A 26,014-nucleotide genomic window follows, 5' to 3' on the forward strand; every position below is an offset into this window, starting at 1 on the left:
GGTGGATGACACCTAAATGAACATCTGTACAAAGTCCCAATTTATTTCTAATATCAGAGATCAGACCTCTACTCTTGCCTGATGCGTCTAAAACAAAAAGGGGGAACTGTAGAGAGCTGCGGAATGCTATGCCTTAAAGATGGAGCTGGTTTCCGCCTTCCACCTTCCCGATGGTGAGTGCTCTCTGTCACGAACAACTCCACATTTGGCTAAGGCCGAGGATCTGGCTTGCTTCTATGTATGTGGACCTATCTGCATTGCCCCCGTGGCACGCCTGGGTTGGCTACCCAGAGGCTATTTAAGCTGTGGGCTGGCTTTCCCCAGGGTCCGAGGATTGTTCAATGTTCCTGAATAAACTGCATTGAAAAAAAAAAAAAAAAAAGAAATTCTCAAAGAATAAACTTATAGCAAAATTCAGAAAAGATATTGGCTATCCTCCTGTTCCTTATTGTAAAAGTTTTCTTCTTCTAGCTAACTTATCTTTTCTTTCCTTCTTCCATTCTCTACCACCTTGTATCTGTTTCCCTTCCCCTCTGTACTTTTCCTTCCTCTCTTCCCTCATTGTTCTCTTTGCTCGGGGATATAAATTACAGGTGCAGCAGCAGCAGCAGCAGCAGCAGCAGCAGCAGATCCTCAGAGGTAGATGATGAGCCATCATGTATGGAAGAGATTGACTACAGTGCAGACAGCAGCTCGGATCCAGAACACAACCTCGCTGAGCTAGACCGGCAGATCCAGGAGTGTGCCTTTAACAAGGATGAAGAAGAGGGAACAGAGGAAGTGATAGGGCAGAGAAGATCTGTCCCATTGTGCTGATGTCCAGTGCCAGCTCTGTGTCTCCAACCATTAGATATATAGTGCCTGAGCCAATAGGAAAACTAGTCCGTGTGGGTTTAGTTACTCTCTTTTTGTTGCTGTTCTGGCTTCACCATGCAAAGAAGCTGGGTATGTCATAATTATAAGGTTTTATATACACAGCATGCTGTCATTGCACTTAGAAATGGGCTTGTATGGTGTTTTCAGAATTGCAATGGGTCCTCTCTACATCGACTCAGCTCTCCACCAGTCCTGGGCAAACACAGAAGGAGACTATAAGCAGAGGGTTTTCTTCCTGGGTTATTCTCAGAAAGAGTACTAAGCATTTAGGTTGCTCCAAATATGAATATTTTCCCAATACTGTAGCATCTGAGCTTGCAGCATAGACACAGAGCCTGCTAAGATTTTGAAAGGCTTGGCAGCTCTTCAGCTACTGGGTGATCGAACATAAAAGCCTGTGAGACCAAGTCACAGCAAGTATTGTCTTCCATGTTCTATAACAGTGTGCACTTTGCAGAGGCTGGAAAAGTCAGAAGCTGGGCTGTATTCAGTGGTAAAGAACATGATTACTCGTTTTCAAAAATTCCAAATTTGTACCTCTAAAGCCATTTAAACACACACTGGAGATACGAGATGTACTGGGAAATCCATTTATTGTAGAATCAGACAGACAGATGTGGTTCATATCCTGCATCTGGCAAGTGGCTTGTTCTGAAAACTTAAGCAAGTAATTAAATCTCCTGAAACCTCAGGGTTTTTATATGTCTCTTGGGAATGGGCATATCTATATCACAAAGTTATGGTAAAGATGAAATGAAATCATATATGAAAGTGTGCAACTTGGCACCTGCTACATGCTAACACTAGCTCACAGCACATTTCCCACCCAGGACAGAGAATTCTATGTAAGTGTTTGCACAGTTATGAGAAAACACTCTCTGGTGCCTGATGTTTGCAATGTATTCCTTTCTGGAAGAGATTTGCAAAAGAAGCCACAGAAGAGACATGTGGAAAATTAACATGGTGGAAATGGCAGAGGGCCTTTCAGCACACAGAGGGACACAGCTTTGAGACTGAACAGTGAGATAAACAGGACCAGGGAGAGAAATCCAGAGATTTCTAGATACAAGTGGGAGAGAAGATGTATAGTGTAGATGGTATTTAGTATACACATGTCATTCATATTTAGTTAGGATTGGATTTGACTATGAGAAGTTGAAGTTAAAAAATGGTGGTAAATTTCCTAAGTCCTTTTCTTTCATGTGAGTTTCATATGTGAAAAATGTTTAGAGCTGGTGTTATTGTTGCTTCATATCAGAGATGCAATGCCTGCTACTTCTACAAATATCAAACTCTTAATCTAGGGTGGCTGCAGAAACATCAGCCTTTGCATCCACATCCCATACTCCAATAAGAATAATACAAAAACCAGAAAGGGCTCTCTGCTGTTCAAAATTTTACACATAGAACTTTTGCTTAATTTTAGCCACACAGATGACTACGAGGGAGGTTGAAAACTGTCTTTCTGAGATAGTCCTTGACATTTGAATTTCAGTACAAAAGAAACAGACAATATTGCATATTTGGTGATAACTGCCAAAGATGCATTTCCTAAGCTGTCCACCAACTCCAGATAGTTTTTAAAACAGTTAACAAAGAAAACTCAAAGAAAGCCATGGGGCAAGATTCTGCCACAGTTTAGCATCAAGGTGTAGAGGAAAGATATACCCATTACAATTTAGAGAATTCATAACATTGGTAGTCTTTCACTTTTATACTTCTTTTTCAAATTCTTGCTACATCTCAGAAAATCCATTATTTCTCCTTAGACATTCAGTGTTCTATAACGTACATGTGAAGTTTAATGGAAAAAAATTGGAAGGAAGTTCAAACTCCAGCCTCAGAGCATCTTTTATCTCTTAACTCTTCCTGTGTTCATCTTCCTACCTTCCCACTCTCAAAAAGAAGATCGAAATATTTCTCCTGGATTTCCATTGACTTGAGGAGTGAAAGGCATAATCCTGTTGAAATATAAGTGCCAGAAAGGACAGGGAAAATGGTCATCCTTACCAGGAATTAGCACCGAATCGTAATTATTTCAGGCTTTAGTTCCTAGTCATCTACTCAGCCCTGAATGATCAAGGACAAAGTTAACTTCTCCAGGGAGAATTTTTTTTAGAAGTCATGAACGTGGAATATTCATTGATCTATCTAGGCAAAAGAGTTATGTAAAACACCTACTGTGTGCCATGTACTCTACTGAACTGTAAGAATGAAGATGAAAGAGACTATGTCTTGAAATTCAGAACTTACTTGAGGTGTGTAAACAATAAACATTTTATTTTATTATGATGGTATGGACCATGATGAAACTATACAAAGGCTAATATTAAAAAATATTGACTCCAATATGAATATTTTATATTGGTAAGAGTCTATCAAAAGTAGTTAATAACTACAGTTTTCACTGAAAGATATCCATGAGCTCTTGGGCAACAAAAAATAGAACATGTTCAAAGGCATCAATGTGAGGTTAGAGTTTGGGATAAAATGATCACTTTGACTCATTTAAATGTTATATTTGTAGGTTGGAGAAAGAGGAACATGTGAAAAGATAAAAACACAGATAATAGCCAGATTGGACAATACTTGGCATGAGTCAATAAAACGTTATGTCTCATTTTGAATGTGGTAGAGGTATGGGCTTTTATATTGAAAACATGCCCATCATGTGTGCATCAGTGCCACTGTCCATATGTTTATGGATATTTGGTTGGCACCCTATCCAAGAAGGTTATTCACTGGTTTCAAAACTATCCCTGTGCATGACAACATGCTTACTGTGGCAGAATACAAGCAGTAAGGTGAAAAGAGTGAGTGTCTTTTGAGACTGTGTTGAATGTTGGAAACTGAAAAGACATTGAGTTAGAGAGAGTCTCTCTAAGTGAGAGGTACAGCAGGGAATTGAAGTTCAAGGTCACCCTTATGTATACAGACACAGACACACAAACATAGACACACACATTAACATGCTAAATACATAATGTGTACATAATATGTGTGTGCTCTATTTCTTGAGCGACACACATTATCTAAATGCCTTCTTCGAGTGTGTGAATCCTTTCATGGAATTCTCTTTCTCTGATGAGCCTTCCATGATCTGATATAAGCTATCAAAACTCAATTCAGATTCTGAGGAGATGTCTCCATTATCAAAGGGCTTGCTACAAAAGTATGACCATCTGAGTTAGGATCCCCAACATCCATATAATAGCTGGGTGCTCTGGTATATACCTGTGAATCAATAATGGGGAGAGGCAGAGACTGGTTGATACCTGGGGTTTAATGGCTTTTCTGACTAGACAGTCAAGAAGATTCATGTTCAATGAGAGACACTGTCTAGAACAATAAAGTGGAGAACTATTGAGGAAGACATGCAATCTGTTGACTTCAGGTCTCCCACATGCATGTGTTCACATGAACACTGAAATATTCACCCACATGAACACACACATACTCATATACCACACCACAAATAAATCTATAACCCACTTCAATTTTTCCTTTGGCTCTGTACAATCCTTTATAACCATCCTAAGCCAAGTTATGATTTCTCTTCTGTGTTCCTATCTATACACCAACAAACAAACAAACAAACACACATACATATATACATCATAATATCAATACATGTACTTTTATAACATGGTTACTATTTACAAGGTTATTTATATGCCTTTAATACACATATCCTGTGAACCACTGAGAATTAGGCTCTAAAATGTACAATATTGTTACTGTCCTGCATCTATCTTTGTACTTGGCATGCTTGCTTACATGTTGAGGGATTCCAAACCATGTTACTACCCCTTCCTGACTCAGCTTCCAAGATATCCAACATCCTAATGGAATTATGTTTTCTTTAAGTCTTTCTATTTCCCACCTCAAATCATGATTTGTTTTACAGAAAGAACACTTGGTTTCATTTAAAGGGCATCTATCAGAAGCACAGCCTGCCTCTCAGGCTGGTGATTGTCCCAAGGAATGGCTCTTATGCAGGCAGCCCAAGACTGAATGGTGACTGTTGGTTTTATATATGATACAAATGTTCAAATAGCACATTAAAGATAAAGAGATAGTATCTCCCTGTTTCCAGCGACTGTGGCATCCCTCCAAGTGCTAAAGATGCCACATTGACTTGGGTGAGAACTGGCCATGTCTGTGGTACCAACCTGGCAGCCTAGCCACTGGTGATCCCATTGAGGAGAATTAGCATCCCACAGTTCCATCCATGGCCTCCAGTTTCTTCTGAGCTGCCAGAGAAGGGATTCTGAGTCACAAAAACATTTGAAAACAGTCGGATCCCTGAGTTATGAGATTGTATTGAGACCTGCCAGCACATGTAAGGAAACATTACACCCCAAAGGGAGGTGAAATCTTCCTGCCCAGCTTCCATTTGTCAGTCTGGAGAACTTAGCTGTGGAGTGGATTTCATATTCCTAGTGGAGCCTGTTCCTACTGCCAAGAGCAGAGGCTTCCAGGAATGCCTGACATAAGTCATTCTTGTTAGGGACTCGGCACAGTGACCCACAGGGTTGATGTGAACATTTGGATCCACATTAGAGTGATGGATTTGCTTTGCCCTGCTGGTACCTCTCACCCAGGGCCCACCAAAGGCTCCTGCCTTGGAAAGACACACAGCCAGTAGCTGGTACTCAGCATGAGAGCTTTTTGGACAACAATAATTCATCAGGCCTGGAGCCTGCTGTTGTCTGCCTAACAGATGTCCCCTTATGTTTGTCTTACAGTTTGGCTTTTTTGATATCCAATGCATTCTTGATAACAAATGTTGTTCAGAAAAAAATATGCATGTTAAAGGGAGATTTCAAGAAATATATCTCAGTACATGTGTGTACACTGTTGTATACAACTTTAAATATCTGTTGTATTTACCTAACACAGTGAACATGGCATCAAATATGAATTCCCTGTATCACAGGAGGGAAAGTTGGGAAAGGAGAGATGGAGGGATGGAGGAAGGGATACAAACAGAGAAATTCAGAGAAACAGAGATAAGAAGAGGAGTTGAGGGAGAGAGAGACACGATTTGGAGCCACCATAGATTTGGAGGTAGATACTTTGTATTATTGAAAACGGGGCTCCTTGATAATCAGCACTACTTTTTGGACCTGTTTAATCACAAAGTGAAATGGGCTCTGCCCTTGGAAGAGAACATACGCTGCATGAACTCTAGTCTCATGACAAGTGACTCAGGGAAACCTACTATTATAGATCAGAACAAAGATCTCATAGTCTCAGGTTCTTGATGGGTTAAAATTACTTCATGTCAGCAGATAAGCATTAAAAGTACCCTTGACCACATCCTTATTTGGAGGAATCCGGTTGAGGTATTGACTATGACCTTGGTCTCTTGGTGGAAGGTAAGACACAGTGAGTTCAGTTCTGTGCCAGGTGTGGAATGCACAAGCAAAGCCTACTAACCCTACGTCTAAGTTTCAGGACATGAAGTCCAAAGGCATGCACTTTCTTGGCTAGAGCATCAGGGCCTCTCCTGAACTCCAGACATAGCAGGCTGTTAATATAGAAGTCAATGGAGGAGGAGCCTCCTGTTGTGCTCAGAATATTCTTATCATCACTTCAACTTGTGATGATATAGTCGAAGGGAACTCCATCTTCAAATGAAAAATTTTCAAAAGGAAATTTCAAAAAAAAATTCTAGGGGAAATTTCAGTGAATGAGGAAGTAGGAATCTACCCAAGAGACGTCAAGAGTTGCCCACCCAGGATCTTTCTGCATCACCAGAAGAGATAAACAGAAGTGGGACCACAATAATGAGTGAATATGTTTGTAACTGTCTACAGCCAGCTAAGGCCATGATGTGTATTACTGTATTGAATCCTAGCAGCCTCCTTGTGATGGTCATGTTAGCGGTGATGATCTCAGCAAACAAAGAAGGTAAGGTCCTGTCTGATACTATTCTGGAAGTCAGTAATGCATTTATACAGGAAGGATGACTCCTCTTTCTCATCAAAGATCCCTAAAACATACAAAACCTGGGGTCATCATTTCCCTGTCTTTAGAAAAGTGTGTTCTTTACAGTGATTTTTCAAGACCTGATCAAAATATGAACTACTTGTACTGAGTATCTTTGTGAAACATTTCAAGTTCAGATTCACTGAGGTCAAAGTCTGGCTCCTCTCTATCTCCCCTCACATAAATCTCCATCCCCATGTTTCTAATAATCATGACCTCCTAATGGGAATTTTGTTCCCCTTGTGTCTGATGCATGGCCAAGGTTCAGAGCAGACCCTTAGCCCTTTGATAAGTGGATGGATCAGGATGTGTGGTTGAGACCAACCCCAGCTTTTCTGTGAATATGACCACCATGTGTGCTCCTTGTGACCTTTCTAACATACATTAATACAACTATTTTCTCCCTCCTGCCATCTTCTTTGCCTTTATCTCCTTTCTCTCTCTGGTATCTGGGAAACCAGGTGAAATTTAGGATGAGAAGTACCTTCTATTTCCGTTACTGAACACCTGTGCTCATGTGTAAAGAAACTCTAGCACTGGGCCCCTCCCTGATCCATCCAGTTCACAAGTGTCTGGGTTTTTCCTCTGAGCATAAACCCCTAGCACCATGTTCTTAAATGCACTCTCCTCCATGAAGTCCCCCACAGTTTCTAAACCCCCATAATGTCTTGAAGAAATCTGCGTGATGCTGCTGTGAATCTTCCCCTGCTTCCAGCTGACTGTAAATTCTTGAAAAGCAAAAATGTTGTTGCTTTTCAAAAATGTTGTTGCTCACCAACTCCATTCTGTATACCTAGCACCAGTTTCTAAGATGTGTTGACTTACTTTAAAAATGTATTGAATGATGGAGATCTTAATTTCCATTGCACAAACCTCCTGAGAATGACCTCCTACTCGTTGCCTCAGTAACCTATTAAACATAGATAGGCGAGCTGTAGAAAAGTAGGACACACGTGTGTCTGGTATTTGGCAGTAAAGAAGCATCCAGAGAAGAAATAAAAACAAAACAAAAATAATAAATAAATAAATTAAAGCACACTTCCTCTGTCCTTGGCAGTGATTTCCAGAAGCACCCTTGTCTCTTTTCCTCTCCATGGCCTGTAGAGGTCAGAAAAGGGCCTTGCTTTCCAGTCACTGACTGTCCTCTGTCCCCATTAGAATTCGTCTGGGTGTGTATAATTAAGCCAGCAGAGACTCAGCACATAGGAACGGAAACGCATTGACTTTAATAAAACAGAGTGTAAAACAAGTTTAGTTTGACTCCAGCCTTGTTTATTCTTGCATGCTTGTAATACTGGTCGGTATATTCCCAGTCAAAGAGACCATTGTCCTGGGAGCTGAAGCATGTCCCTTCCTTGAAACTGCAGCCAGTCCTAGCAGGCAAGCCATGCTAGCTCAGTGCTCCTGAGTCATTGAAAATAAAAATTAGAAAGAATAAAAAAAAAAAAAAAAAAACTAGCTTTGATTCTTAAGGGAAAAGAGGCAATAACAAAGAGAAAAGAACTTCTGCATGACTTTCAGCACTCACACTGATCTTATTATTTTTTTTAATTTATTTTTCATGAACACAAGTAAATTTAGAGTCCAGAAAAAAATATATATTTATATATATGTATATCAAGGCTCAAATGGAGCAGCATTCTGGGGAAACTAAGCAGGTGAAGGTTTGTTCTACAGGGAATTTTGTTCTATGGGGAATTTTGGAAACCAAGACATCATTATGCATTATGCATTATCATTATGGAGTTTACAAAGAGCATTTCAAAGGACTTCTAGAAGCCAAGATTTTAGCATGCTGTTGATATGCGACTTTGTGGATGAGCTTTCATCTCTCTTGGTCTCAGTTTCCCCAGTGAAAACTGAGGACCTGGATCAGCTGAGACCTGAGGTCCCTAACATTTCTGTCATTCACAAGCATGGCATTAGGTGCTCTGTAAAGAATGCCATGCAGAGGCTACAGGCTGGCTGAGCCAGTGAAGAGGCAGCGTGAGGCAGCTCACACTGGTTCTCTGTCTGGAGAGGATGGAGACCGGAGCTGGACAATGATCCTTTCAGAGCTGAGAGTGATGCCCTTGACACCCTGCCAATGCCCAGCAGAATAAGAGCTTCCGAAATCAGGGCTAAAAATAAACAATGAAACAAAGTGACAACATAAACAGGAAGACAGGAAGAATAGAGCAGGGAATTGAGTCAGCAAACTTGTGAACAGGATAGAGAAGAGTCAAATTCATTTTCATCTGCATTTATTGGCCTGTTAGGTGGCTGGACTCCTAGAATTCAAAGTGCTATGGATAATGTGTTTGATGCTACCCTGGGGGAGGAGGGAGAGGGCAGAGCAGAGGCATGGCTGCTAGCTCTGATCCATTTCCTTTCTGTGGCACAGTTGGCCCCTTCCCTTCTCGCTGTCTCTTTGTTGGTTGTTCAAAGAGAAAGCTCTTACACAGTCCTTCTCCTGTCCCTGGCCTCCTCCTGGGCCCAGGCCAGCTGCCCTCATCGACCTTGTCTCTCAGCATTTGGGGCACAGCTTCCTCTTTGCCTTTCTGCAGCACACAGGATTTCAATCAAAATGACTTTCAGATCTGATTGTTTTGGGCAGGACATGTGCAAGAGCTTCAGAGAAAGAGAGCTCATAGCTGTTGGGCCCATTTTAAGTTCCAGCCACTCTGCCCTTTCATGTGGCATGCAAAGAGACAGCAGACTAACTACAGGGGAAACCTATCTCCAGGGGAAACCGGACCAATTCTCTCTACAAGCTCTAATAAGTTCTTCCAAGTCTCACTTCCAAAGGTGCAGATTCAGACCTGATGGAGACTCCCCTTTCCCCAAAGAATTACATATATTTAAATATGAGCAAATGTGAGCATGACTAGGCAGAAGAAGGAATTACTATCCTGCTGTGAGTCAGATGATAATGAACAATGATGAACATTAGACATTTGGAGCTGTACAATAGCAGAAAAGAAAAGGAAGGAAGGGAACCTCCCAGTTTGCCTGGGGAATCAAGAGCCTCAGAGATACCCTATGCCATGAAAGGGCAATGTAATATTTAATTATTTCTTTCTCATTTTATCCTATATCTAGTTTTTAAACTCTTCAGTCGAATTCTACAGTCACATTCCAAACAGCTCAGATATATAGATATTTGCAGTAGATGAAATATGAGATTGCTTACTTTGGATGAAAACACGAGAGACCACCAAGGAAACTCAAAAGTCTAAGAACTTTTTTTTTTTCTAAAACATTAGAGCTCAATTTTATGACACTTTAGAAATATGATGATAACAATAAAACTTTGCTAGAAATTCTTACCTTTGGCCCATCTATGGTTGAAGTCTCACCACTCCCAGGGCTCTGGGCAGAAGTCACTACTGTTATTCCATCTTACAGATGATATAACAGTGGCACTGCCCACCAGGGCATGTTGAGTGCCAGCTAGAGGGACCAAGTTATCATCTATAGTGAGCATGCGTGCGTATGGTCCCCATTTTCCACACACACCAACAGTATTGTAAAGAATGGTCCTCAGGGGCAAAGAAGGCCTGTTTCTCCATGTTATTTGTTTTTTCTTCAGTGGCATGTTGGCTTTCAAGATTTCTTCATCAAATTCAGTTAGAAATAGATCTGTGATATTTAGCATTTTACTTTCGAACTTTGTCAATGTCCATCATTTCCCCATGTGCCCATCAATCTTGACTTTTCTCAGCCCTACCTTCCATATTTCAAGAGGAAAAGGTCCAGTGACATTTTGATGGAATTCTCTAATGAGTTGATGGCAACAGAAGGTGATGTGAGTGTCGAATGTGAGAAACACACTGCATGTTTTCCCAAAACAAATGTTCAGAGCTACATTGTAAAAGATGTGCATTCATTTCAAATAGAAGTTAAGTGAATATTGTAGAAGAATATGCATTTGGTTTGGGATAGATAGCATGGGCCTTAGGGTGCCCACAGTGGATCACCAATCATTTTCTAGGTTTCTACTAATGATGCCTGTGTGTGCTCTGAATCACATCACCTGTTCATCTGGTCATGAGACTTTCTTCAGAGTTCCATGTCCAGCAACTCTAGCAGAGGGCTGGGGCAGGTCCATCTCCCCCAGGCTCACATCTCTTTTGAAACGTAAAACATCAACTTCTATCAAATGATTTTCAATTTATTTTAGAAAGACAAGATTTTATATTTTTAATTCTTGAACAGTGTCTGACTGTCAGCGTTACTTAACTTGCACTTAATAATCAGTGCTTATGTGAGCCGGCAACTTCAACCAGTCTACCCAACCCAGTAAAGAGCAATTTGAGAAGCAAGACTCAAGTCAGCTGTCTTTCTCCTCTGTTGTTCTGGGTTTCCTCGGCACTTTGTATACAACAGTGATGGTTCAGAAAGTCATTTACCTACGCCATGTTTCTTTCTTTTTTCTTTTTTTCCTGAAGATTCTTTTTTCTTGTTGGATTGCTGACTGCTGTTGTTGATGTCTCATGTAAAGTGATGTGATATCATCATCAATGGTAGCACAAAAGGTAAGGACAGGCTCAAAAGGCAGACTGAAGCCCATACTCAAATCCTTGTTGACCACTGATAGTTATGTCTACCTCATATTATCTCTTTCTCTCTCTCTCTCACTCATGTTTTATTAATTCTTTGAGAATTAGGTACACTATAGTTTGAATATATTTACCCTTCTCCCAACCCCTCTAAACTACTAGTGTTCTTTTTTTTTTCACCTACCTCCAATGAGGCAGCTTTCTGTTGTCCAACTAGTCTTTAAAGTAGGGCCTGTCTTGGTGTGTGGTCAATTTAACCAGGGGTCACATCTTTAAAGAATACTGAGTCTGCCTCTCCTAGAAACTATCACATACAAATAGCTCCTCAGCCCATGGTGGGATTTCTTGTCCATTTTTCTCCCTCTATGCTTGGATATTTTTCCGGTTTGAGCTTGCATAGGTCTTGTAGATGTTATCTCAATACCCATGGTTTGATATGCACATCTGCTCTGCTATTTCTGTAAAATGTTTCCTTAATGTTATCTACCACCTTTGGCTCTGAAAACCCCACTTTCTCATTTCTGAAAAAAAAAAAATCCCTGAGGCTTTAGGAGAAGAGGTGTGATATTTACATCCCATTTAGGGCAAGTGCTCCAGTCTTTTATTCTCTTCACATTGACTGGTTGAGCGTCACTTTATTCACACTTGCTGAAGAGAGGATACTCTGATGTTGGTTGTAAGATGCTCTGATCTGGAAAGAACATGGGAATATTAAGCAAAATAATTTAGTGCCTTTGTAAAGAAAACAGCTTGTGTGGTGAGAGGAAGAATAGCATACAGAAGTGATAATAGATAGCTCTTGAATGGTGAATGGTGCTTTATATACCTAAGTGACACAATAAGACCTGTGCTGGTCTTTATGGAAAAAACAACACAGCTGGATGTCTCCAGAATCTTCCTGTTTTGAAGTCCCTGTAGGGCTGGAGTGGGACAAAAGAAAAAGAATGGAGCTTCATTTGGGCCTTGGAAGTGAAGAGCCACTCCATTGGGTGTATTTGTATGACCCTTTTTTTATGTTGCAAACCAGATCAGCTTACTTAGAGCAGCTTAGAGAAGCAGGAGTTGCCCTACAGTTCAGTACAAGGAACTTCCTTGACTTTTATCCTCCAAGGGCATCCTAACTGTGATCAGAGTGCCATTTGCCTTGAGCTCTTACCAAGAGAACCAGGTACACATTAGCTTCTAAGCTCAGTGGAATTTATTGCTAAATTCGGCTCTTTGCAGTTAAGACTAAACTCTTCGTTTTGACTTACTGGCTGTCATCTGTATACTGCCATCAGCTTCTACTACCTGCCTTCATTCCTCAGATTGTGGCTCTACTGAAGCTTTTCCCTATGTTGGTGACTATCTTGTACTTTGTTATCTTGGAATATCCTCTGCTATTATGATTATGCTAGAACTATTCTGACAATTTCACTTTTGTCTATTATGTAGCAATACCCTAAGAGTAGGTGTTCCATCAACACAGGTTCTATCTGTGTGCAGTGGTTCTGAGTGATAATGACCTCCATAGGCTCATATAATTGAATACTTGTTCTCCAGTTGTTGGGATTTCAGGAAGGATTAGGAATCTTGGCCTTGCTAAAGGAGGAGTTCCACTGAGGGTGTACATTGAGGTTTCAAAAGACTCATTGTTTCCATGGTATCCATTGAATATTCTCTCTCTCTTCTTTTCTTTCTCCCTCTTTCGCTCCTTTTCTCCCCCTCTCTCCCTCTCTTTCCCTCCCTTCATTCCTTCCTCCCTCTTTCTCAATGTTTCATAGTTCTGGGTCAATATGTGGGATCTCAGATCTTCATCCATGTTATCATTATAGGTTCTAACCCTCTGAAGCAGAATGCAAACTTAAGCACAAGTTTCCTTGCGTTTTATCACAGCAATACAAAAGCAACTAAGATACCATGACACAAAGAAAGGGGATTCTATGAAAGCAAAACTCATTGAGGCTTATTTTTTATAATTTTGCTTATCATAGGAAATAGTATTAGATATGATGTAATATTTTCTGTCAGACAAAAACAGTTTAAGTACTGTACTGTGCAGCCATTATCTCACTGCATTTTTTTTTTGAAACAGGTTTTCCCTGTGTAGGCTTGGCTGTCTTGGACTTGCTGTCTAGATTGGGCCGGCCTCGAACGCACAGAGATTTGCCTGCCTCTGCCTGCCTCTGCCTCCCTGAGTGCTGAGATTCTAGGCATGGGCCACTGCATCTTGCTATCTCACTGGATTTTAGACAATCCTGTGAGAATACTATTATTAACGCCACTGCCTTGAACATTAACAGCTGAGGAAACCGAGGTATGGAGTTTTGATGCAATACACACAGCTAGTCCATGTTTAAGTTGAGTTATGAACCTAGGTTTGTACTGGGTTTCTTACATATGACTCCATGCTTCTATTTTACTTTGTTAGTTACCTTCCATCCATATTGGGAACTGAGCATGACCAAGAGTTGTCAAGGATCAGAACAAGATGCAGATAGGAGTATGTGTAACCTGCATAATTCAGACTCCCAGAAGCTCTGGCTTTAATCTGAAGCCCCATGTGGTGTGTTCCCATCTCCATCTGTTTCTCATAATCTTAACTAGTTACCCAGGGTGCATATATTCTCTCATCTATCATTTTCCAACTTAATGTTTGAGACTGGGTCTCTTGCTGGACCAAGGGCTCACTGACTGACTAGGCTGGCTGGCCAGAGAGCCCCCAAGATCCCCTTCTCTCTGCTTCCCGTTGCTGAGGTTTCAGGATGTGTGTTCCACCATCTCCAGCTTCTGAGGTGAATGCTGTGGATGTAAACTCAAGTCCTCATGCCTATCCAGCAAGCACTATATCTACTGCACCCCCAGGCCAACAATCTACATTCTCTTAGTTTTCTCTCTTCAGGCATCGTTCAGAAGCAGGGAATAATGTTCTTTATAAAAGTATAAGGTGAGGCCTTTAAAAATATTTACTTTATTTTTAAATTGTGTGTGTGTGTGTGTGTGTGTGTGTGACGTATGTATGTGGGGCTTCAAATGCCAGAAGAGGATGTTGGAGAAGCAGGTTGTTGGAAAGACGCCTGATGTGGTTAATGAGAACTCCTTTGAAGAACAGCAAGTGCTCTGAACTCTCTGATTCATCTCTCCAGCCAATGAAGTGTAAGACAAGTTCTCATATTTATATGAAAAACTGACAATAAATAGGTAATACACCACATAGACTTACTTAAAAACATTTTGTGCTCAATTACTGGAGAAACTGGGTTAATTATATTATTTTCTAATTTTTTTGCTGGATCACATTATATTTACATAGGGAATGTGGATATAGTTTCAAAGGCTTACACAATTAGAATTAGCAATTAGGTATAAAAGGGGCTAATAAATAGGAGACTGTGTTTATTTCAGCAACAGTGCTTGGTGGGGCCTTACTATTTTAAAATATAAGAAAATAAAAATGAAAATAATAGCAGAAAGTACAGTGATAATGACCAAAACATTACAAAAAAGCAACATTCAGAAAGCTGAAAGTCAAGTAAACAGAAGGCATAAAACTGTCAAAGTTGAGTAATTGTAGTTATAAATTTAAGTGCCATGAATTATACCATTAAGTGTCATAGAATATCAAGCATGATCAAGGAAAGGAATAGGAAACTATTTTTCATTCATTATCTAAAATGAAATAAAAAAGATTTTCATAATGAAACCAATCTAGGTAGAAAAGTCGAAACTGGAAAAAGACCTCGAGGGACCAATGAGAAAGATAAAAATGCAAACATTGAAGTTCAGAATAAACAACTGAGATACAAGTAAGGCTGGGAGGAGTGAAATACCACAATATGAGCCATTTAACGATCAGAGCTGCTATGGACAGTGTTGGCAACCAAGATGAGTCTTTTCAGTATGACCAGGATAGTACATGACAAGAAAGATAAAGGAGAAGTGCAGAAGGCCTTCATGCAGAGCACTTTCACAAGCAGTGATGGGTACAGACCAGAGGCTGGAGGCCACTGCGAGTCAGTTGTCCTAGCTACACACCAGGAAGGTGACAATTTCCTAACTGCTATTTCTCATTCTTTATTTTCATCTTATGCTATATAACTTTTAAAGTATAATGAATAAGTAGAAAGGGTAACTAGATCTGTTGAATTATGTGGGTTTAGGACAGATGAAAGTGAATTGAAAAGACAGTCTCCTTCAATTGTCTGCATGATGCATTAACTTGACATTCAAAGATCTCTACAGTGTAGCCTGTCCTGATGGCTTTGTGTGCTTATCTGCAAATATGCAGGGCCCAGCAGCTAGATTCCATCAAAATGGGCCTCAATTCTATTTTCTGAGTCTGCCTGGTAGGGTCTCACCTCCTCAACATTTTTCCCTGTTTCTCCTACTTTTCAAAAACCAGGTCAAGTCTTAAATTGCCCTCTACTCTAAATATGATTTGTAAATCCTTTCTATTTTTCCATCTATGACCTCTTATAGCATTTATTATGCAATTAACTATGTCCTTTCATGCTCCACTAATTGACCATTTGTCTCTTTCACTGTGGTCTGATATTTTACATGTGTTTGTCATACATTGGCAAGCAGAATGTTTACCACTGAAAGGGAGACCTTGGCATTTTATAATAGTGCTGCTCATTATTTTGAATTTCTTGATTTTATTTTGCTTACTGATATTATTACCTTACAATGCTCACTATAAAATTTCACACTAAACATTTTCCACATTTTGCTAATTGGCTAAATAGAATTTAGAGATGTTAAAAGCGAAGGATAAGAAAGTGGCATAAACATATTTGACGCCGTGTGAATTGAATGCAAAACTTCCTGCTTTTCTCATGGGTAATGAAAGTTTTGGTTACGTTAAAAACATAGTTATGGAAATATATTTTTGTTTTAATCCCATGTGTGGGATTTTAGTTCGGCTAAGGTTTGTCCATAGCTGTTGATTGTCTCATGCAAAGCATGGCTTTTGCCAGCTGGTAACAGCCTCCCTTGTGTATCCTGACCCATAGGGCACAGAGAGAGGCATGATCTAGGACTCTAAGGATATAAATTTGAGAGCCCAGAAAGTGAAGATGTCTCCTGCAGTGTTGGCACATGGTGAGTAGCAGTTTTGAGAGACCTGAGAGATGGATGGTGTGACGATTTGGAGCAGACAGACGGAGAGAGCTGCTTTGGGGCACAGCAGCTTGGAAGAGACTGCTGGCCATGTTTGTTGTTGATGGAGATTGGTATATTCCTCTAAGACCCTTTTACCCTAAAAAACTGAGAGAAGTAAAGGGGTCTGAGGTCCCACTCCTCGCTAACCTTCTCTCTCCTACCTAGGGGTGGAGGGTTGATGAAAAGGAGGTAGAGGTGTAAATGCTCAAATAAAGTAGAGTTTTAAAAATGATCGCTACATCCATGATTACTCTTTTTTTTATCATCTCTGTAGAGGATCAATGAAAATAAAGGACATAACTTGTATAAATAAAAAAGAGATTCTCCATTAAGGTATCAATTATTTTATTTTTATTTCCATATATATTTTATGACAGTATCTCCAAAGTAAGTTAAATATGTAGGTGAATTGTCAAATTAGAGTTGCTTATGTATCCTCCTGCTAACACACACACACATGGGTGCATGTGTTTGAATATAAGTGCACACAGAAACACAAAAGCTCTCACCATGACAGATTAGCTGGTGAGAACTGCTTGGGGTTCTGCCTGAAAAGACACTGCTGTGCCAATAGCACAATGAATGATCTTCATTGCCAAGGACATGGAGAACCTTTAGTCTCATTCAAGGAGAAAACTGTGTAATTGTAACAGGATGCTTCAGAGCTCAATTTTATTTCAAGCATGCCCAGAGCTTATTGATTAGGATCATGGTCAGCATATTACTTTGAAGTAGGGCCCTGATAGTAGAAATATTAGCTCTGAAGGGACTCTTCTGTTGAAAAGCTTTGTGTCCATTCTTGTATTAATCACGATTCTGTGTAGTATAATGAATGGGAAGAGTGCTCAGCAGGCATGTTGTTTGTTCAGTTTCCCAGGTCATTCTCTATTCAGGAGAGAGAAGCTTGACAGCATCGGAACTTATTAAAGAGTGGGAAGCCTGGCAACTGGAGCAGGAACTGTGGAGGGGGTGGCAGTTTCAGGCTGCTCATGGGTTAGCTGGGTAGCCATGCTTCCTAGCACCCCATGCGCAGGATCTGTGTGCCTGATGAGAATCACAGACTTTTCCTCACCCTTCAGCATTTCTCAATTATAAAAATTAGCTGCTGTGCGCTTTTAAGGCAAGGATGAGCTCCACTGTTGGAGAGTAACTCACAGCCTGTGATGAAGTCTAGTAAACTGCATGTCTAACAAGTTCCCAAGTAATATTGGTGATGGTGGTCCAGAGTATACCCGTGGAACACTATTGGCCTACCTGGAATGGTGTGATCACATAGCATAGGGACATCAGAAACTCTCTCAAGAAAATGCATTACAACACCTTTTCATAGGCAGCTTTCCCTAACGTCAGTCCTAAGTATTTGTTTCCAATTCTATTTTACTGTTCTCCCTTATCCCACAGAGAATATAGAGAACTTTCCTGTGTGACACAGCACCTATGATCTATTACACTTGGAGCTTTTATTGGCTAAGTAGCTGTCCATCAAATAGATGCTAACATGGTTACAATCACAGTGGGATCTCTCTCTCTCTTTTTTTATTTTTGTTTTGTTTTAACAAGAAAGTTGGGAATCACTGGCCCAGAGAGAGGATCTCTTGACATATAGGGAGAGAAAAACACTAATCTCTACTTCATCACCACTGCCTGTCTTCCTTTTTTTTGTTACCTGTCTTATTGATATGATGTTACTATCATGTTGCTCTATCTCCTATCCTTCTCTTTGGATTTACAAAACTGTCTACTATTTTCTTCCTGAAGGTATGAAAAGGTGTTGTGAATGAGTATGGTCTGCACTGACTACTTTATTTCCCATGGCTTTATTTCTTCTGTTACCTTTGGTACACAAATCCTTTTTGAACAAAATGATTCTTAATCTAGAAAGTCTTGCTGTAACAAGGCAACTACCCGTGTTTTTATCTTTAGGAAATGTGTGTGTGTGTGTGTGTGTGTGTGTGTGTGTGTGTGTGTGTGGTGTGGTACTGACTTTTTGAGAGAGAGAGAGAGAGAGAGAGAGAGAGAGAGAGAGAATGTCTTGTATTCTTCAATGGAAAATAATTTACAAAAAAAAGAAGGAAAGCTACTTTAGACTGTGAGTGAGGAAGAAGTCTGTAATAAATAAAGAATTCATAATACAATACAATATTAATAAACATTGGAGAAGAATCCCCATATACTAGTGGATAAGACATGTCACCATTGTGTCTTTCTGCCTATTATAGACCTCTGGAACAATGCTTTCTCAAAGCCACTGGTGGAAGGTCAAATGTAAGCCATAATTTTATGGCAATATGACAACATTTTTATTATATTTATGACGAATTTTAGAGCAGAGGAGATTAACTGTTTCAAGGGAGGTAAATCACAGTCATGTGTGTTTGTGTGTGAGGGAGAGAAAGAGAGAGAGAAAGAAAGAGAGAGAAAGCGAAAAAGACAGATAGATGGAGACAGAGAGACAGAGAAAGAGAAAGGTCCATCCTACTTATTAGTTCACTATCTACATATTTTCCAGATTGGAAATGTAAGGAAAAATATATATGAACTGAACATGTACAGACTTTTTCTTGCTATTATTTCTTAATTATAGTGCAACAGGTAGCCAAGTAGTGTTGTATGGTACTGAGATAAGCGAGCTAGAGATGGTTTAAGGTACATACAACAGTACCATTTAGATTATAGAAAAATACTACACTATTCTATAGAAGGGAATATGCATAGCTTTTGATGTATGAGAAGTATTTCTTTGACCAACCTTTGACCAACTCATGTAAATACAGAGTCATGTCTATGTGTTTGTCTGTCCATATTCATACATATATGTATACATATATTCACTTAGAGGTTATACATTTGCTCTGTATAACTAGGCACCATTCAATAAACGTAGAGGTATGAAGGCAAAAAAGAAGAAACTGATGGAACAAGATCCCTGTAGGAGCTGTTGAAACAATGGATAGCATGATAATGATTTATTTAGATCACGGAAACATTTTGAAAATTCAGAAGGCAATTGGGCTCATGAAGGATGCTGTGCAAATGGAAGTTATAAAAATGCTGAGTTCCTGTGCTAGCAGAATCTATGTTAAACAGATAAAGGAGTCAGAGCCAAAGAAGAACATGAACATGCAGGAGCAGAGGCAGAGAGAGGCCAAGACAGACAGCACAGCCTCACATGGGAAGGCTGGTCTGGCCCATCTCCTGCCATGCCTTATTTGCAAGTGTTTCTGACCCAGTATGACAACATGCTCTTTTTTTTTTCTTTGTACTTAGAGACCTGAACCTTCTTCCTTGGAATTGTTGAGCTCAGAGTGGCATGGTGTGTGTGTGTGTGTGTGTGTGTGTGTGTGTGTGTGTGTTGGAGGGTAGAGTGGGGCTTGCTTGCCCCTCTTATTCTTCCAAGACTACAGAGCTTTTACAAAAGTGAAAGAACAGGCATATTGACATTGAGCATTGTCTCTTCCTTCTCTTCCTTTGCTCCTATGAACCATGCATGTGTGTACTTAAAATCTCTCATTTACCTACTTAGAATATGCCTACTTCCCTCCCCCAGTCTCACTCCTCTAGTCATATTCACTTCTGTCTTATTTAAATGAATAAAAGCTAAAACTTCTTACTGAAAGGATAACGCTGGTGAAGTTTATCCTCACATTTCACCCGTTTCCTTATAAGAGAAGTTGATCTGTGTCAATTTAAAATGATTTATGATTTCTCTACAGTTTTCCCTAGTGTTAGGCATTTCCTCTTCCAACCCTACATTCACTTATTTTGCATTAATTTCATTGGCTGCATCAGGTCTTGAAATTCTCTCAAGAAGAGACAAGTTGGCTTGTAGTACTCACACCCAACCCAGCATTTTTCAGTGGAAAAACACAGCAGGGTGAGACTCTTTTTCACTGCCTGTTAGTCCAGTTGGATTTTTAAATTTCAGCAAAATTATTATCTAGGAAGCACACTACAATTCCTAGACCTCTCATAATTGTGAAGTAAAAAAAAAAAAAAAAAAAAAAAAAAAAAAAATCTCTAGCTGTGTTACCTTCTTGTGATGAATCGCATTCCTTGAATGCAAAGTTTCCCACCATTTTTTACTACCTTGACATGCATAGCCTGAGAAAAGCAGCTAAAGAAGCATGCCAGCACCCAGGAAAGGGCGTAGTACTCTAAAAAGCTGCAAACCTTACGTGGTGGCTCTGGGGTACTGGTTGTGTGGGTGGTAGCTCAGTTAGCAAAGTGCTTATCTGGGCTGCATGAAGCTTTAGCACTACATACGTAGAGAAGAGTGGTACATGCCTTTAATTTCAGTGCTCGGGAGGTAGAAGCAGAGAGATCAAAACTTAATGGTTATCCTTAGCTATATAGAGACTTGGAGGCCAACCTGGAATATTAGAGACCCTATTACACACACACACTCACACACACACACACACACACACAATGCACATACACACACAAAGGAGAAAATGAAAAGAGGGTTATGTTAGAACAGGAGGTACTGTTTCAGATAAACAGTTCAGTATCGGAGGATTTCCAAAATATCAGGACTCCTTAATATTACCTAAGAGTTTGGTCTTCTTGGAGTAGGAATAGATCTGGACTTTGAAAGATATTTTAGCTTTGAGTATAGCTTGCTAACTCCCAGTAACAGCCTTCCTTATGGTCATTGGCATTCATCTCGGGCTCCCAATGAAGTGCTATATATCATCTTCACAGATAAACAGGGCCTGCTCCCTGGACCGTGTAAGCCAGAAGGCACCTCTCTCTGGAGATCACATACCTGCCTTTTGTTCAATTGTATAACTACCTTCTAGCAGACTAATGCTTTAGTAAGCAGAGGCAAAGGCATTTGTTATGTGACTCTCCTGAAGCTGTGCAGTCCATGCCCTGGATTTCCCTTGCCACTTTTCTTTTCTCCCATGCCTGTCTACACATGAATTCCACAATTCCAGCAATTTGTTGTACCCTGAGTTCTAACAGCAAAAGTGTAAACAAATTTCAAGTAAAAATATAGTCAAGGGCTCACCCTCACACCCCACTGTACAGACAAGAGCAAATGGCCCTAGAAAGGGAGGTTGGAGACATTAGTTCTTGTTCCAGTTTAAACCCTGACAGTAGTTGTAGGGAGGTCACCAACATCTAAAAAACACTAGAATGAAAAATCAAGTCCAGTGCCACCTTCCACCTGGTACAACAATGAACAGAGGAAGGAATGCGGGTGTCATCTTTTTCCCACTGTTACATAAACAAAGGTTCATCCTGAGATCAATGACAGGAAGTAGTCTAGTGGCAGCCAGTGAAAAAGAGATCCATTTTGTTTGGAGACATTGTGTTGAGTGACAGAGGAAAAAAGAGACAGATGACAGAGAGAGAGAGAGAGAGAGAGAGAGAGAGAGAGAGAGAGAGAGCTCTGAGATGATTAATTAAGTCATCTGTTCAGTTTGACCTCTGACCTTAGTAGATGTTTTCTCTGCTTGCATATGACACATAAAGTTTTAAAGACAAATAAACAATTGTTTGTTTGTTTTTTTTCAAGAGAGGAAAAGAACAAAACCAAACAAAAACCAAAACAGCACCACACATTGGTCTGCTATGTATTAGCTTTCTGTTCCAGGATGCATGTATCAATGATACAAAATGATTACAAGCAAAATGCTCAGGACAATGTAGTAAGAATTTCTATAGGAAGCCAGATAAGAAATGTTAAAATTTTCCTTTTGAAAAATATTGAAGCTAAAATGGTTACCAGTGTATCTTTTGTTTCCATTTCACTAATATTCCACATACTTATTAGACCATTTTTAAAATTTGATTTGTCCTGAAACTTCAAAGTGTGATTTTAGGGGGATGGTGTGGAAGCACTTTGAATTCAATCGGGAAACATTTTCCTGGAGTTATTTGCTTCTCATAACAAGCCAATATCATCATTTATAATCATAACCCCGAAGGCATCATGGTCGCCTAAATATATAAGCAAAATGAAATGTACAATTTGCAAGATCTTAAGTTGAAGACTTAAAAAAGCCGGAATGATTTAGGAGAAGAAAGGCAGTAAACATAAAAGAGCAATGCCATCTAGACATGTTTATTAAATGCCTATTTCTGGTTTTGTTTGGTATTCTGAAGGACAAGACAGATGTAATTGCAGACTCATAGAATTGTAGAGCTGAAAGGAATCAAGCTGCATCTTATCTAGCTTGCATGGTGTTACTGATGGAAGAGCTGTAGCTTAAGAAGGAACAGCTATTAGCAAGAGTCCTCCCTCTTGATTAGTTTCTTTAGGTGTAGATTTTAGTAGGTTTATCCTATATTATATGTCTATATGAGTGAGTATATAACGGGTGCATCTTTCTGCTTCTGGGACAGCTCACTCAGGATGATCTTTTCTAGATCCCACCATTTACCTGAAAATTTCATGATTTCCTTGTTTTTTATTGCTGAGTAGTATTCCATTGTGTAGATATAGCACTATAGCACGATTTGTGCATCCATTCCTCCACGGAGGGGCATCTGGGCTGTTTCCAGCTTCTGGCTATTACAAATAAGGCTGCTACAAACATGGTTGAGCAAAGGTCCTTATTGTGTACTTGAGACTCTTTTGTGTATATGCCTAGGAATGGTATAGCTGGATCTTGAGGAAGCGCTATTCTCAGTTGTCTGAGAAAGTGCCAGATTGCTTTCCAGAGTGGTTGTACGAGTTTACATTCCTACTAGCAGTGGAGGATGGTTCCCCTTTCTCCACAACCTCTCCAGCATGTGTTGTCTCTTGAGTTTTTGATCTTAGCCATTCTTATGGGTGTAAGGTGGACATCAGAAGAAGGCAAAAAGAGGGAACAATTCAGGAGCCTGACACAGAGGCTCTGCCCTGCAGACTATCAATGCAGATGCTGAGACTTATGGGCAACCTTTGGGCAGAGTGCAGGGAATCTTAGGAAAGAAGTGGGAAACAGTAAGATCTGGAGAGGACAGGAACTCCACAAGGTGAGCAACAGAACCAAAAAATCTGAGCACAAGGGTCTTTCCTGAGACTGATACTCCAACCAAGGACTATGCATGGAGATAACCTAAGACCCCTGCACAAATGCAGCCCATGGCAGTTCAGTATCCAAGTGGGTTCCATTATAATAGGAACAGGGACTGTCTCTGACATGAACTGATTGGCCTGCTCTTTAATTACCTCCCCCTGAGGGGGAAGCAACATTACCAAGCCACAGAAGAAGACAATGCAGCCACTCCTGATGTGATCTGATAGACTAAGATCAGAAGGAAGGAGAGGAGGACCTCCCCTATCAGTGGACTTGGGGAGGGGCATGCATGCCGAGGGTGGAGGAAGGAAAGGATTGGGAGGGGGGTGGGAGGGAATACAGGGGGATACAAAGTGAATTTGGGTCTGTCAGTGTATTTAAAATGAGGCCATATCATGGATGAAGTGATGGGTCATTCGGTGAGTCACTTGCTTTGAAAGCCTGAGGACCTGAGGTCAATCTCTAGAACCACATAAAAATTCCAGCTGTGGTGGCACACGCTTGCATTCAATCCAAGTTCTGGGAAATGCTGACAGGCAGCTCTCGTGGGTTTGCTGGCCAGATAGCTTGGCCTACAGGGCAACATCCAAGTCACTCAGAAAGCCTATCTCAAAAAGAAGCTGCATCACATCTGAGAAACAACAACTGAGATTGTCTTCTGCCAATGCACATACATACATGTGCACAGCACCTGTGAATATATGTGAACCTCCCTGACACACACACACACACACACACACACACACACACACACACACGGGGAGAGAGAGAGAGAGGAGAGACAGAAAGAGGGACAGAAAGAGGGACAGAAAGGGAGAGGGAGAGAGCATTCTATTCAGAACATTCCTCTGGTATTCCTTATGTGATTAAAGCCGACAGTCCAGTTCCTTCACTTTCTAAAAGGGTATAGTGTGTTAGCAAGGAACTGTTTTGACAATATGTAGTGCAAAGCTGCCCACAACTTTTTCCAGCCCCTTTGTGGCAATGTGGATTTGTCTGAAACTGGAGGCCAGGGAATTGTTAGAAAAGAGAATTGCCTAGAATAAATCAAAATCACAAGGCTTAGGAAGCAAACAATGAGGTCACACGCAGTCAACCCCAGGAGGCAAGGATGGGACTGCTCCTTGTGGCTCGGTCCTAAGTGTTGTATTCATTTTTCAAAATCACTTTATAGGGACATCAACTATGGTGTACTCCAAATTCCACCACCTTTTTTTTTTTTTTTTTTTTTTGCATAATAGCCCATTATGAAGGCATTTCTGAAGGCAGAAATTAACCTTTTAGAGAAATTTCCTTCCATTAAGACTAGGTGCATGAATCCAGACTGATTTTCTTTCTGATGGGAAGATGTCTTAGCCAGCATTTAAATGCTTGTTTAAAAAAAAATATGCCTGTGTAGGAGGGCCTTCCCAGTGGAGACAGAATTGTTAGTCAGCTATGGTCTCCATGGTGATTTTTTTAAAGGCCAAGTTTGAATCAGTCTTCTAAATATTGAGGTATAATTTGTGAATGTGCAATTGAATGAATAATAATAGAATTATCAACAATATAGCATTAGTTTTAATTTTGCCATTTGCAATTTTATACAAACTAGTCTGGAAATGACCTTCAAAGCGGCCTTGAAATGTGGCTTTAACACTGTTAACAGTGATTATCATGTTAAATTTCTCCTTGTCACTTTTGGTGTATCTGTTTCATTTGCGTCTATCTTTGACTCCTGCTCTTGAATACTCTCTAAAGCCATCTCCCTAGCATCTCGTGAAAGTCCTAAAGGCATAGGCTCACCTGCCATGGGCAACGATGGTCTGGGGAGAACTCTGGTTTGAAGGTAGATCTTGGATGGGGTTTCTAAGTCTGAGAAAAACTGTGGTCTTACCCAAGTGTTTAGAGTTCTCTTTATTTAACTATTGGTTTGACTATGAATGTCATTTACGAAAACAAAGTGATGCAGCCACCAGGCATCGCTTGTCTTCTCTACTTATAATAGAGTCCTAAGATAGTAAGGAAGGTACTACATCTGTCATCTCTTCCAGCTTGTGATCAAACATTGTAGTTGAGATAAGCAGCTAAAAGCAGATCCAATCTTGGGACAGGGAGAAGATACCTCACTTGTCTGAGTAGACCTGCTCTTCAGGCTGAGCATGTCCAGAGCCTAATCTTTTCCAGGACAGGTGTGGGGTTTCAGCTATGCTATTCCTTACACTCTGGATTAAGTATCTGAAATGCTATTAAAATGAGAAGATGGTTGCATGACTCCTTACTGGCTAAGAACAGTGAGAATGAGTGGTCTAAACAAAAGTCAAAGAGCCTGTGTTTTCTGTGCTTTTATGTGCCCTCCCTTTCATTTCCATGCTTTTTATCTTTTTTTGTTTGTTTGTTTGCTTGCTTCTTTGACTGTTTGATTTTCTTTTTCTTTAGAATGGCTCCAGCGTAGCCCAGGATGGCCTC

General features: G+C 40.2%; 1 protein-coding gene across 5 annotated transcripts in view; it reads left to right on the forward strand.

Annotated features, from left to right (window-relative positions):
• The window catches only part of Agbl1 (AGBL carboxypeptidase 1), an 887,605-nt gene that overhangs the window by 826,053 nt on the left and 35,538 nt on the right, over nt 1-26,014 (forward strand). For 3 of the 5 annotated variants that reach the window (XM_060367380.1, XM_060367382.1, XM_060367381.1), the window contains one exon: nt 594-3,165. The exons of 1 other annotated variant lie outside the window; for it this stretch is intronic. In XM_060367380.1, the coding sequence (XP_060223363.1) occupies nt 594-816 (223 nt within the window). In that variant the 3' untranslated portion in view covers nt 817-3,165. Of the gene's footprint in view, nt 1-593; nt 3,166-16,405; nt 16,570-26,014 lie in introns of those variants that run through there. One more of the 5 variants, XM_060367384.1, reaches the window with a different exon arrangement.

Source organism: Meriones unguiculatus, chromosome 14, assembly GCF_030254825.1.
Source record: "Meriones unguiculatus strain TT.TT164.6M chromosome 14, Bangor_MerUng_6.1, whole genome shotgun sequence".
Taxonomy (NCBI): Eukaryota; Metazoa; Chordata; class Mammalia; order Rodentia; family Muridae; genus Meriones; species Meriones unguiculatus.